The sequence below is a fragment of the Mesocricetus auratus genome, unplaced genomic scaffold (assembly GCF_017639785.1).
Source record: "Mesocricetus auratus isolate SY011 unplaced genomic scaffold, BCM_Maur_2.0 Super-Scaffold_4256, whole genome shotgun sequence".
NCBI classification, from domain to species: Eukaryota; Metazoa; Chordata; class Mammalia; order Rodentia; family Cricetidae; genus Mesocricetus; species Mesocricetus auratus.
The window spans coordinates 76,585,110-76,598,045 of record NW_024429182.1 but is presented as its reverse complement, the minus strand read 5'-3'; the positions used below and the strand labels follow the sequence as shown (position 1 = coordinate 76,598,045).

General features: G+C 44.6%; 1 protein-coding gene across 2 annotated transcripts in view; it reads left to right on the top strand.

Annotated features, from left to right (window-relative positions):
• Prkcb (protein kinase C beta) overlaps positions 1-12,936 on the top strand; it is a 324,499-nt gene that overhangs the window by 268,681 nt on the left and 42,882 nt on the right. For both annotated transcript variants that reach the window (XM_040755117.1, XM_040755106.1), the window contains exons 11-12: positions 7,975-8,066; positions 9,921-9,983. In XM_040755117.1, coding sequence (XP_040611051.1) covers positions 7,975-8,066; positions 9,921-9,983 — 155 coding nt within the window. The remainder of the gene's footprint in view (positions 1-7,974; positions 8,067-9,920; positions 9,984-12,936) is intronic.

Genomic DNA, 12,936 nt, shown 5'->3' with positions numbered 1-12,936 from the left:
TCATTGACCACACATCCCCCTCAATGAAGCTCTATGAATTCACACAGACTTGGCATGCATCATCTGACACAGAGGCACCCTGTATGGAGGAGAACCTGCTGTATCTCTACTGCGTTTAGGAAGACAGAGCATTCGAATAACCAACCCAAGGTCTCAGAGCAAGTGTCCCGTATAACTAGGGTGTGAACCAGGACTGGCTGATGCCAAAGCCAGAGCTCATAATCACAGCATTTCACGGCTTCTCTGGAGAGAAGCAGATGGCTGTGTGCGATAAAGGGAGCAGCTTACAGCACATTGAATTCATGGACCAGCCTTGAAAAATCATTAAAAGCCATTTCATAGACAACTTACCACAGCTCATCTTAGAGCATGGCAAAAGAGCTGCCCACATGGCTGGTGTTCTGGCAAGGGACCTGGGGAGATGGCCTAGTGGGTAACAGTGCTTGTCTCACAAGCACAGGGAACTGAATTTGGATCCTGACTCCCATATAAACACCTGAGCAAGGCCTCATGCACCTGTAACCCTAGCACTGGGCATGTGTGTGGGGAGGATCACTGGAGCTTGCTGGCTGCCAGCTTCAGTGCAGCGAGACCCTATCTCAAAGAAATAAGGCAGACTGATAAAGCAGGCCATCCAATGCCATCTTCTAGACCGTGCATACGAAAACATGGGCACATGATAACATACACCACACACATATATACCATAATCACAGAAAATGTCAGAAGTCCCCACCACCACACAGGCATCATGCCACACTCTATCTCAGTGATATTGAGGAAGGATTGTATCTGCATTCCCTGGCCCTATGTGCAGGCCCTCAGATGAATTGTGTATATGCCATGCAGTCATCGTTTTAAATGACCATTCCCTGGACTCAACATTCCAGATTTAGAAAATCATGTGCAACCACTGTACACAACATGGTGACAGACAGACGTTTTATTTTATTTTATTTTTTTTTGATCTGCCGATGGAGTCTAAGAAATAAAGAAAAGAGAACTGAGAATGCGCAAACACTACTTTCAGCTTGCAGGCCAAAGGACAGAGTCAGAGCAGTGTCGCTTTGGTAGGGTTGCTTTAAGGCCAGGCAGACTGGCTAGTCTGAAGAGAAAGATGGCGAGTTCGCCTTTCTGAGCTCTTAATTGGAGATGACAGTGGAACACCCACTTAGAAACGTCCTGGAGCCAGCTGGAGCCGACTGGAGCTCAGGAGAGAGGGAAAGGCTAGAAATACAAGTCAACACTCATCAGTCCAAAGAAAGGCTCTGAGCCGTGACAGGAGGGGGAGAGCCGTGCTGGGCTTTACACTGATAAATCCTTTGTGATTCCTATACAGGGACGGGGGCTCCCATCAAGTAAACCCTTATCAAAAACAACAGTGTGAGGACAAGGAATTTTTGAGGCAATGGTTTTGTAAGATGTGTGGAGAGCAAAGTCAAGTTCCAGGGAGCTGGGGGGGGGGATTGGGTGAGAGTTGGGGGCTGCAGGAGAGGCCCTATAGTTAGCTGAGGTCCCAAGGTTCACTCTGTGCCTCTTAATGCCATTTCTTCCATTGCACTTATTTTGATTATGGTTTGAGTTAGTTATGTGTACATTTTAGCCTTTGGATGCTCTAAAGACAAGGTATGTATCTTTCTCTTTACCTGGGCCCCAGTGATGACTAATACCTTGACTCATACACACACAAAATCAATGCTCAGAGAAAGTTATCAAACTTACTTCTATTCAAGGTTTGCTCTAGAGAACCACCAGCTGGACATTCCAGACTTCGCTATTCCTGACAACTGTAGGGTAGGAACTTTGTAGTATGGACAAACAGTGCAGCTCTTTAAAGTCCTGGTGCAGCAAAGTCAAATTGGATACAGAATGTAAATAGTGGAGTTCAGACATGAGTTTATGGTTTTTACATGGACAATGACTTTCCATTTATGAAGTTTTAACATATTTAAATAATTACATTTCCATTTTTAAAGTGAATTTCAACTTTCATACTTATTTTAGTCTTGCTATGTAGCCTAAGAAGGTCTTTCTTAACAATCTTCCTGTCTTAGCTACCCAAGTACTTCAATATAGGTTTGCACCACCATGCCCAGAAAAAAATCCATAAACTGAATTTCTAAGACTAATTTTTAAATAACTTTACATATTGAATTAACATTTAAATATATTTTAATAGAGGAGTAGAGCTTGGTGAAGAACTTGAATCATCCAGGTGGATAGCTGAAATTCCCTTCTCTCCGTTGTCATCTTCAGACACAATCTGGTCCCACCCATGACTTCCTGTCATATGTGACCCTATGTGCCTTATTCTCCCTCTTCAACAATAATACTCATGAAATAAGAAGCTTCCTATTTTAAATTGTATTTTCAAACTCCAAAAACACAAATTATATAAAAAGTATGGACCTATGCATCTATGGTTACCTAAAATCCTCTACTACCCGGTTTTGAGAAATGTTGCATTTGGAAAGGTGTCTGGCAAGTCCTCCACACTGGGCACTGTGGGTTCTTCATAGCAACAAGGCTGGGCAGTGGAGTGGCCCCTGACACGGAGTGGGTATCATGTTCAGAGGCAAAGGGACAGCAAGATGCCAGCCATAACCTTTAATAACTGAGGCACTGGTGGGCCAAAGCTAGCCTGGTACAATTCAAAGATGGTAGACATCAGGGTTCTCCCACATACAGTCAGCCATGGAAACAGACCATAAAGCATTACCCTCAGTGGAACCATCACGGTGCTGGGCTCCAACTATTGAGTGTGGGGGGCAAGTTGAATTAATCTAGCCAGAAATCAAGCAAGTAAAATCTCTCCCTCACTTCTCCTTCTGTGGCCGATGCCATCTGCTAGTTTTAAAAATAATTTTTAAAAGCAAGTGTTTTGGTTCTCTTCAGTGTGTGGCAAAGACAGATGCTATTTTTAGGCTTGTTTTCTATCACCCCCCCCCAAGAACCAGGGGCTGAGTGTCTTTGGTTCTGGTGTACTGTCTGCTGTATGCCACCATCTTCAGTGTGACCTTTGTGCAAACTGCATATTCAACCTTCCCATTTCCCTCTCTGCCTCTCATTAGGTTGTTAGAAGGAGAAACAGTATTGATCTGAGAAAGAAAAAAGCCATTTCAAAATATATGTAATTGGTTGACTTGCTCTGCTTGCTGTAAACCTGCCAGCTCCAGCTGGATGCCTGGGTAGAGCGCTGTGAACCTTCTCCCCTGCTGGGGGGTGGCTTCGAAGGAAGGATGCATCCAGACAGATCTCTACAATATCTAGTTCAGAACCTTCCATGCTGCTTGTATTCACTGGGGCTAGCATAGTGAGGAGCTTCGAGTGTTGACCCTAGAACTGGTCCATTTTGGTTCAAATCCTGGCTCTGCCACTTACCAGCTAAGTAACTGTTGACCAGTCACCGTCCTCCACATCAGCATCCATTAATTAAGACAGAGGATGATCTAATATCATGTTGAGTTGTTTAGATACATAAAAGAGGTAAAACACATAAAGCCTTTAACTAGGGAACACATCAACTGCTTGATGAAGTGGTTTTGTGTCATTATTATCTGTATAATAACTCAAAATACATACATGGCAAACATATAGTACCAGTTATATAGAGTAACACAAAAGCCTATGCATTTGGAAGGAATGTTTTTTGTTTCTTTAAATGCTGGATTAAATATTTATTCTATGGCAGCATCTTAGGCAGTCTGTATATGCCGTCTTGTTTAGTATCCTGTGGGCAGATGCAAGTATCCCCTGTATAAGTGAAGAGAAATGTGGAGATCAGAGAGGTTGAATAATTGCATGGCATTGCACAACTAGTAAGTAACAGAATGACATCCCAACCCCGTGTTCATTTTGGAGCTGGGACCTTTGCCCTGCAGCTTTCCTCTTGCAATGTTCCCTCAGCTTTCTAGTCCTCCCGGTAGCTCTGCAAATTTTCATGTAGGACCTACTTTTACGTCGGACGCCAGCTTTACCAACACATTAAACAACCCAACCACGTTTCATAAAAGCATACTCAGTGCTCTGTACATGGGGCTCCAACCCTTTCTGTTCCATTCTTAGGTTCCATTCCATTCTAATTCTTGCTAAATTTCTCTCTTAAGAAATTACTGTGCCCCACCAAAATGACTGGTGAACAGTTAAAGTAAGCACTTCTCTGGCTTGAGAAACCAGCTGGCCCCGCCTCCATCCTTGTCAGAGTCACAGTGCACAGCTCTGAGTGTCTGACTGGAGCTCTATTGGAGATGGCTGGTTATATTGTCTTCATCAGACACAAGGGATGCAGGCCCAGGGACACTGAGTGATCTTCTAAGGCCTATCCCCAAAGAAGATGCTGAGCCAACACATCTTTTCCAACCTTCCAGTTCATGAAGGTGTTCAGGTGCCCACGAATTCCTGTGTCCCTCATCCATTCACTCACTAATTTATGTTGATGGATTGATTGCTTTGGCCAGAGAGAGCAGGCATAAGGTACTATCCATCATAGTCACTCACAAACTAAAGCACCAAATCTTTGCATTTTTCCTACCTGCAGATCCCCTTACACAACCCCAGCCGGCCCATCTCTGGTCCCCTCTTCCACCCTGTCTCCCTTCTTCTCCATTCACTCTCACTGCTTCCTGATGGACCTTAAGGTACAGTGGGTGGATACTCTGCCGTGGCCTTTGCATAGGTGGCTTTGCTCCAACATCTTCTCAGTGAGGTTTATCCTGAGCACTGGACTGCAGTTGGAAGTCTTTGCCCCTGTCTCATTTGCCGACAGCCCAGTCTTTGTAACCTTCGCTGTTTTTTATGTAGCACTCACAACCTTAGGCTCTCTGTTTATTACCTTTATTATTATTTTTAGCACTATTACTCTGCTAAGTTGAAACACAGAGGCTAGGGGATTTTGTTGGTTTTATTCATTGCTTTTCTCTCTGGCATCTGTAATCTGCTTCTTAGTAGGGCTCTGTAAATAGTTTTTTTTTTTTTACTTAATGGATAAATGGATAAACAGATGGGATAGACTATCATCCAGTTAAATATATAATCACAAACTCTGATGTGATCAGAGGGGACAGTCACAGAGGTTCACAGAAGAATATAACAAGAAGACCTGACTTAGATTGGGTGGGCTAATTTAGAGGAAACAGTTTTTTTAGCCTGAGAACATGAGGGGGATTTTAGTTTCCTGCAAATAGTTCAGGCCCTGCAAGCCAAAAGAAAGCAGAATAAAGAAACGATCTAACCCAAGCAGAGCTAAGAAGAGGGGGTGTCGTTCATTCACCTCACAAACACCCTTTGACAGAAGGAGAAATGTCAAATCTCAGGTGGGCATTTCTCAAGGACCACGATACCTTATGCATCATTAGCCTCACCATAGGTCTGACTCCTGCCAGTGTTCAAATGAGGGAACCGAAATGTTAATACTCGAGACTCCCTGCATTCAAGAGTCAGAGCTGGGTTTCTAGATAGTCTCTTTGGCTTCTAAGTATGTGCTTTTTCACTCTCTGGGCACCTACTGTGTGTTGTTCATGGTACCAGGAACAGGCTTACACAGCCCCTGACCTGAAAGAGTTCACAGCATGCCTTGAGAGACATGTCAGAAATCCCCCAAGCTGAGATATAGATTTTCCCCCCTGGTCCCAGTTATTTCATTTCTGCAAATGTCCTTGTTTTAGGTTCTTGTTGCTTATAAAAAGCAGAGAAGGGAGATTAGACTATCCAATATGGCCACATTGGGGAGACGAAGTCTGTCGTGGGGGTTATTGTCCTAGCTTAGTTTTAGATAGGGGAAAGCCATTTGAACAACTAAGCTGTGCTGCTCAAGGTGTGGTCCTACCCCGCATTGGCCCATCACTGTCTCGGCTCTGGTCTGTCCTGACGGGTGGTCTGACAGGTTGACAGACTGCACGTAGTCTCTTCCCGAAAGGCAAGTTCCTCCTCTGACCAGGCACCAGCTCCTCAGCCTCTCCTTCTCCCAGGGTGGGATTTCTGGGGAAATTTTAATTCTTTGGGGCCTATTGTTTCCACAGTCTGACAGCTGAGGGAAAGGCACAGGTGTCTCTTTAGAATGTCATTTCTCCTGACAGGAAGGTCACGATTGCATGCCCCTTGTTTTTAAATTTCAGTTTTGAGGGACTTAGGGGAAATCTGCTGGATTTGCCATGAAAATGCTGGAAACATGCCTGTGTACACATCAATATTTGCCGTAACAAAATGTCTGAGGAAAGCAATTTAGAGGGAAAAAAAGGTCAATTTTGGCTCATAGTTTTACAGGTGTCAGTCCATGGTGACTTGGACCCACCCACCATTACTCCCACTGATGAGGCAAAACACGATGGTGGAGTGCTGTGGTGGTGCAGGAAAGGCAGGAGGGCTAGGGAAGCAGCCAGAGACAAAATATCCCTTCAAGGTCATGCCCCAGCGATCCACTTCCTCTGGCTAGGTACCATCTCCTAAAGTTTCCACTGCCTCCCAATAGCTTACCAAGTTAGGACTCATAAGCAAATGAGCCCATTCATGAAACCAGAAGCCTCATGATCCAACCAACTCCCCAAGGTCCCGCCTCTGGACTCTGCTGCACTGATGCTTTGGATTGAATATGATGGGTCCTCCTAAACTCATAGATCGAGGAATTGGCTACCAGCAGATGGAACTGGGGGGAGTACTTGGGTCCTAAGAGTTCTTGCCTAGGTGGTGGATGAATCCCCTCACAGTATGATTTTGTGTAACTGGGAGGTGGGTGAAGTAGGAGATGGAACCAATGGGGTAAGTAGGTGACCCAAGGATGTCTCTGGGGACTCTTGTTCGTCCTGGCTCCTTCCTGTATTTCCTCAGCTGAATGGGTCCTGCCATATGTTGCTGCCATCCTGATGTTCTGCTTCGTCCAGGTCTAATCTAAAAATGTGGAGACAGGTGACCACGGGCAGCAACCGTGAGCCAAAATAGACCTGTCTTCCCTTAAGTTGCAGTCTTGGGTTTTTAGTCACAGTGTCAAGAAAAGTGACTACCACAATTAGGGAACAAGCCTTTTACTCGTGAACATCTGGGGAGACATTCCAGGCCCTACCACAGCAATGTCTTCTTAGGCTGTTATTTTTCTAACTTTGCTAATTGGTGGATTTTGCTAGTCACCAAGTCAGATGCCTGTCACCTAGTACCTCAGAACTCTGTGACTTAAAGTAACAGTAAACCCTTATTACTTCACAGTTGCTGTCAGGGATTTAGGCTAGCACACGTCCTTAAAAGTCTAATATCTGGTCTCAAGTGAAGCTACAATCAAGTGCCTAGGGGGGACTGCAGTCTCCTGAGGGCTTCACTGAGGAGAAATAGTCTTTTCCAAGGTGATTCAATTCACATGCCTAGGGAGTCATTCTGTGGATAAGCAGTTTTGGGTCTTCGCCAATAGGCCTCTCTGCAGTGCTGGTTGAGTGTCTATGCATCATGGCTTCAGTAGAAGACATAATCCAAGAAAGGGCAGAATGAAAACTGAAGGGTCTTCTGTAACCGCATCCCAAAGTCATGCATCCTGTTTGTTATACAAATTAGCCCAGTCATGGAGAGGTAGTGGTACAGGAGGGCATGCATATTAGGAGGTGAAATCACTGGAGAGTTGACATGAAGACCCGCTCCCACAGATACCTATTACTGTAAAGTTATTCACCTAGTATTTTCTACTTTTTGTTCCATCAAACCTTGTTCTAAACAATAATATCAATTATGTAGTAAGATCTATGTGTTAATTATATTTTCCAGCACAAATGAATTTCAATTTGTGGTTATTAATTAAAAATGATTTCATTCCACCTAGGCTAGCGTGCATACTTACAGTGGCACAGAGGTAACCCTTAAGGGAACGTTGGGTACTGCATGAAAGAACACGTCAGAATCCTGTAGTTTTAATCATAAATCCCAGCTACTCCCTGCTCCATATTTGGAGCCTGAAAAACTATGGGGTGCTGATAATTGCTGTCTGCTCTTTCTCCTCAGGACCGCCTGTACTTTGTGATGGAGTATGTGAATGGAGGTGACCTCATGTACCACATCCAACAAGTTGGCCGTTTCAAGGAACCCCACGCTGTGTAAGACAGGCGTCCTGCTGTGCCCTTTCCTTGGATAAATGGGTGTCAGTTCCTTTGAAGTTTTAGCCAATGAGGGATTTTCAATGGCTAAAGCTGCCTCTTTGTGAGGAATATTTGGCCAAGGAGGATCTATTCTGCTTGTTTGGGAATGTTTCTTTATGTTCCTGAAGGCCAGCTAAGAACTCAATAGCTCTAAACCAATGGCTGTTTCATAATCTCTGAATTTTTGCCCCTCAATCCAGAGAAAGGTCCTCTATCCTCCTCAGAGAATGTCTTTGCGGGGATTTGTTTGTCCCTTTGCTAATATTTATTGAGAACGTTCTTTTTGCCAGACCCTAAGTACTGAACAAACATGGTCTCATTTCACCCTGAGTAGCACAGGGATAGTTTCACGAAAACTTGACGAACGAGTGAGCTGAGACCTGGAGGGTGGGCAACGTCAAGATTCTGGCCCCAGTGGAGGATGGGTGCAGGTGAGGCCCACCTGTTTGTTCATCTGTTCCCATCTTTTCCCCTCAGACTCTGGGGGACGTAAAGGATCAAGCTGATTAGCAGCAGTGGCCTGTGGGTTCTCCATTTTGTTCCTCCCAATGCATAAGCCAGTAAGAGATAATGTATAAAATAAAAATCTCACCAAGCTTTTTCTTTGCTTAGAACCCCGTGGGTGAGCAGGAACAGAAAAAGCCACAGGAATGAACGTCAATTCCCCTTCCTGGGTATTTGCTTAGATCTTGTCGCTTCTCCAGCGTGTCCCAAGAGCCCCTCAAGGACCTTACCCCACCCCTCTGGGAGGGCTGTGGGCTGTGTTCCTTTCAACCTTCTTCTCTTCTTCCCACCTGCTGAAGTCAGGAACATTATTCTGTTTAGCCCCGTGCTTCCAACTAAAGCATCATGGTGGTGTCATAGACTTCTTTTCTCTCTGGCATCTGGTTGACCCAGGTTTAGTTCATCACTGCATGACATGTACTATTAGGACTCAACACAGCTCCCTGAGGTCCAGCCAACCCCTGTGGTATAACTGACTTTATCTTTTTTTTTATGTTCTTAAGATCTCTTTCATGAGACAGGCATAGCAGCCAGCCCTTGGGAGGGTAAGGCAGGAAGATTTCAAGTTTGAAGCAAGTCTGGGCTACATGACAAGCTACAGATTTGCAGGCCCATTGAGCTGCAGAGGGAGATTAGATCTCAAGAAATAACAAAACAAGGCCTGAGGATGTACCTAGCTGCACAATACTCTGAGTTCTATGCCCCTGTATAGAACCTGTACCCTTATAACCACAAGAAAAAACAACAAATAGACTCCTCTTTCCTTCTTGGTGGACCTTCACTAAGAAGTTACCCTTGAGACAACAGCTGTTCCCAGTCCTAACTGGCCCACTCATCTGCTGTATGTCTTCTCCAGGCTCTTCACAGACATCATTTATAAGCCTCAATTTCCCCATTTGAATAACAAAGGAGTGCTAGCAGAACATATGTCATCGGATTCTAGGTTGAATTAAAACAGATAACCTGGATAATGATGCCAAGTGCATGCTGAGCTTCTAACAGCTGCCAGGTGCTGTCACTAACGTCCTTTCACTAGTAGGATTGAAACAATCCTTCTCTACCAGCCCACCCATCCCATAGGCCCCTCTCCCCTATGCAATTGCTCACCTTTTACCCACTGCAGTGTGTCACTCTGAACTATATCCTGTTCACCCACCCATGAGCTCAGCATTTTATGAGACCTAGAGCTGACCATCCATAGTAAGCTTTTCATGCCCTGTGCCTTGTTCAGTATTATATCAACTGCTGAGAGTTGCCAAGCATACGGTGTCCTTGACTTTCTCCATCACCATTCTTTTTTAATTTCAGATTCTATGCTGCAGAGATTGCCATCGGTCTGTTCTTCTTGCAGAGCAAGGGCATCATTTACCGGTAAGTGAGCATGGCTGTTCTTTCTATCTCCTCGGCTCCCTCAGCTCCTCCCTTCCTGCCTCTTTCTTCAACTGCTTTTAAAATTAGAATCTGTGGTGGGGGAGGAATTCTCCAGTACTAACTTGGGCATGTGTTCTGCCAGGCAGCATCGCCCACTGCCCTGGCAAAGTTTGGGCAGCTGTATGTGGTGATAGAAAAATCTTGATGGACTGTGTCACCCATGATTCTTTGGGACCTCAAACATGAGGACTCTGAGTCTCTTTGAAGAGGCGCCTCTGACAAGAGGCTGCCAGCACTTTTCTCCTGGACCCCACATCCAGGAAGCATGCAAAGAATTAACTGAAGGATGTGGCAGAATTGTATTATTATGCAACAATTTTTCTTGCATGTAGCTGCAATTTGGAAATAGATCCCTGAGTTGCTTTCCCTGAAAGACAGGATTAACTTCAGAAGTTGGCATTTGCCGGTTTGGGAAGAAACAAGTGTGTGATCATAGCTATGTGAGTCACACCATTTTATATTTCATGCAAGGCAGGGTAGGAGCCTGAGGCGGCTATTTGTCAAGTGAGTCCAGGGCGTACAGTTCCTCCTGTGCTACGTAGATGAGAATGGCACAGGCTACTGGGGATTGACTGTTATGTAATAGGAACTGGTGGGGCATGTGCTTTTATCAGCTCCTGGCATGGGCAAGGGTCTATTTCAAGGCCTCTGCAGAGTCATATAGCCCATTTCATTCATTTGTTTGACAAATACTCATCAAAACCCTACTGTGTGTTGAGTGCTGTTCCAAGTGGAGGAAATAGAGAAGGGATGAAATCTGTGGAGCAAGAGACAGAAGTGAACCATAGAGAATAGAGTTTATGGACTGTGGTAAACATGGTGAAATTAAAGGGGGCCCTGGTGCTGGGCATGGATAGTCACCTCTCTAACCCTGAAAGAATGGAAAATCTTGCCTGCAGTTAGAGATAGCTGGGGGCCCTGAACCCCTTATGCTACCGCTGAAGGATATGGGACAAACTGCAGGAAGATACCAACTCTGGTTACTTCCAGGCAGGTGGAGGTAAAGCTAGAGTTGTTAGGGGAAAGAGCAATGGGAGATGGAGCCTTGCACGAGTCCCACAGAGGCCCGAAGTTTTATTTACTCAGCAGCAGTGGTGTGGAAGTGTGATGTGAGATAATACTATTCCAAGCATGGCACATCCCCATTTTTCCTGATAAGGAAGGAATTGATGCAATGGGGAAAAGTGATTTTGTCTGCTTCATAGATTGTCCAGTGGATGTACAGAAACAGAAAGACAAATAAATTCATTTTAAATTGTTTGCTCATCTTACCAATGATTGCCCTCAATGAACATGTACCACCATGTCAGTATAACATGGAACTTCTTCAATCTCTCAAGTTTCCCTCTCGCTATGGGGGCATCTTGTACTGAATGTAACTCTGGCCTTAGAAGGTATGCACTATCTGTGTATAGAAGGTACATTGTCTGTGTGGTGTGACCCTACATTCAAGTCAATGACTTCAGTTGCTTCTTGGTCTCCCAAACCAAGGACTATGGTTTTCATTTAATAAGAATTTCACCTGGTATCCCGACAGTGGGTTCTAACTCCTGCATAGAACAACCTCTCAAAGAATAAAACCAACCAGGCTCCTGAGATTAGGTGTGAACTACATATTTGTTAGAAGACTACTCAGTCCTGGGGATGAAACTGAGTTCTTGTTAGCTGATCTGGGGATTCAGTGTTCATTTTCAGCCTAGTAGGATCTGGATTGAAATTTGGAATTAATGAGCAGTTCAGGTTCTTAAGAAAATCCCTTCTCTAAAATGTTCTATCTCTGTCCGTCCCTCCCTCCCTCTCTCTCCCCCTCACTCCCTCCCTCTCTCCCCCTCTCTCCCTCCCTCCCTCTCTCTCCCTCCCTCCCTCACTCTTCCTCCCTCCTTCCCTCTCTCTCCTATCTATAGATTCTCCTTTTCATTCTCCACTGTTTTTTGAGACAGGGTTCCTCTGGGTAACAGTCCCAGCTATCCTGGAATTCTCTCTGTAGAGGCTGGCCTCAAACTCAGAAATCCACCTGCCTCTGCCTCTCTGACTTCTGGGATTGAAATTACAACATAATTGTATAGTTTCTCCATTCCCTTTCTTCCCTCCAAACAATCCCATATATCCCTCCTTTCTCTCTTTCAAATTCATGGCCTCAAGCCGGGGGCACTAGTGGAGCACGCCTTTAATCCCAGCACTTGGGAGGCAGAGGCAGGCGAATCTCTGTGAGTTCGAGACCAGCCTGTCTACTAACCGAGTTCCAGGACAGGCTCCAAGACAATACAGAGAAACGCTGTCTTGAAAAAACAAAAACAAAACAAATTCATGGCCTCAAATTTTAAATTGTTGTTGCATTCTAAATACAGAAGTACAACCTGCTTAGTCTGTACAGTGTTACTTGTATGCATGTTTTCAGACTGACTATTTGGTATCGGATAATCAACAAATTAGTGTGCTCTTCCTTGGAGAAGATTGTTTCTCCCACACTCAGCATTCCTTAGCTGCCTATAGTTCTTTGCGTATGGTTGAAGTCTCATGGTCTTTCTCCCATCCAGATTCCTATGTCTTTTGTTATTGTCCTTGTTGAGCTCACATTTGGGCAAGTCATATTGGTGAAACTTTATGGGTGTAGCTTCTGATGTTATTAGGAGCCTCAGTTTCAAAGCAAGGTTCCTGGTCCTCTGGCTCTTACAATCTTTCCACCCCCTATCTTCAATGTTCCCTGAACCTTTGATATGGGAATTATATTGTAGATATATCCATTGTGATTGGGCCCCACAACTATGTCTCTTTATTGGTTATGGTTTTCTATAATGGTTTCCATCTGTTGCAAAAAGAAGTTTTCTTGATGCAGGGTGAGGACTACACTTATCTGTGGGCATAAGGATGGATATCTAAAATGTGGTTAGGG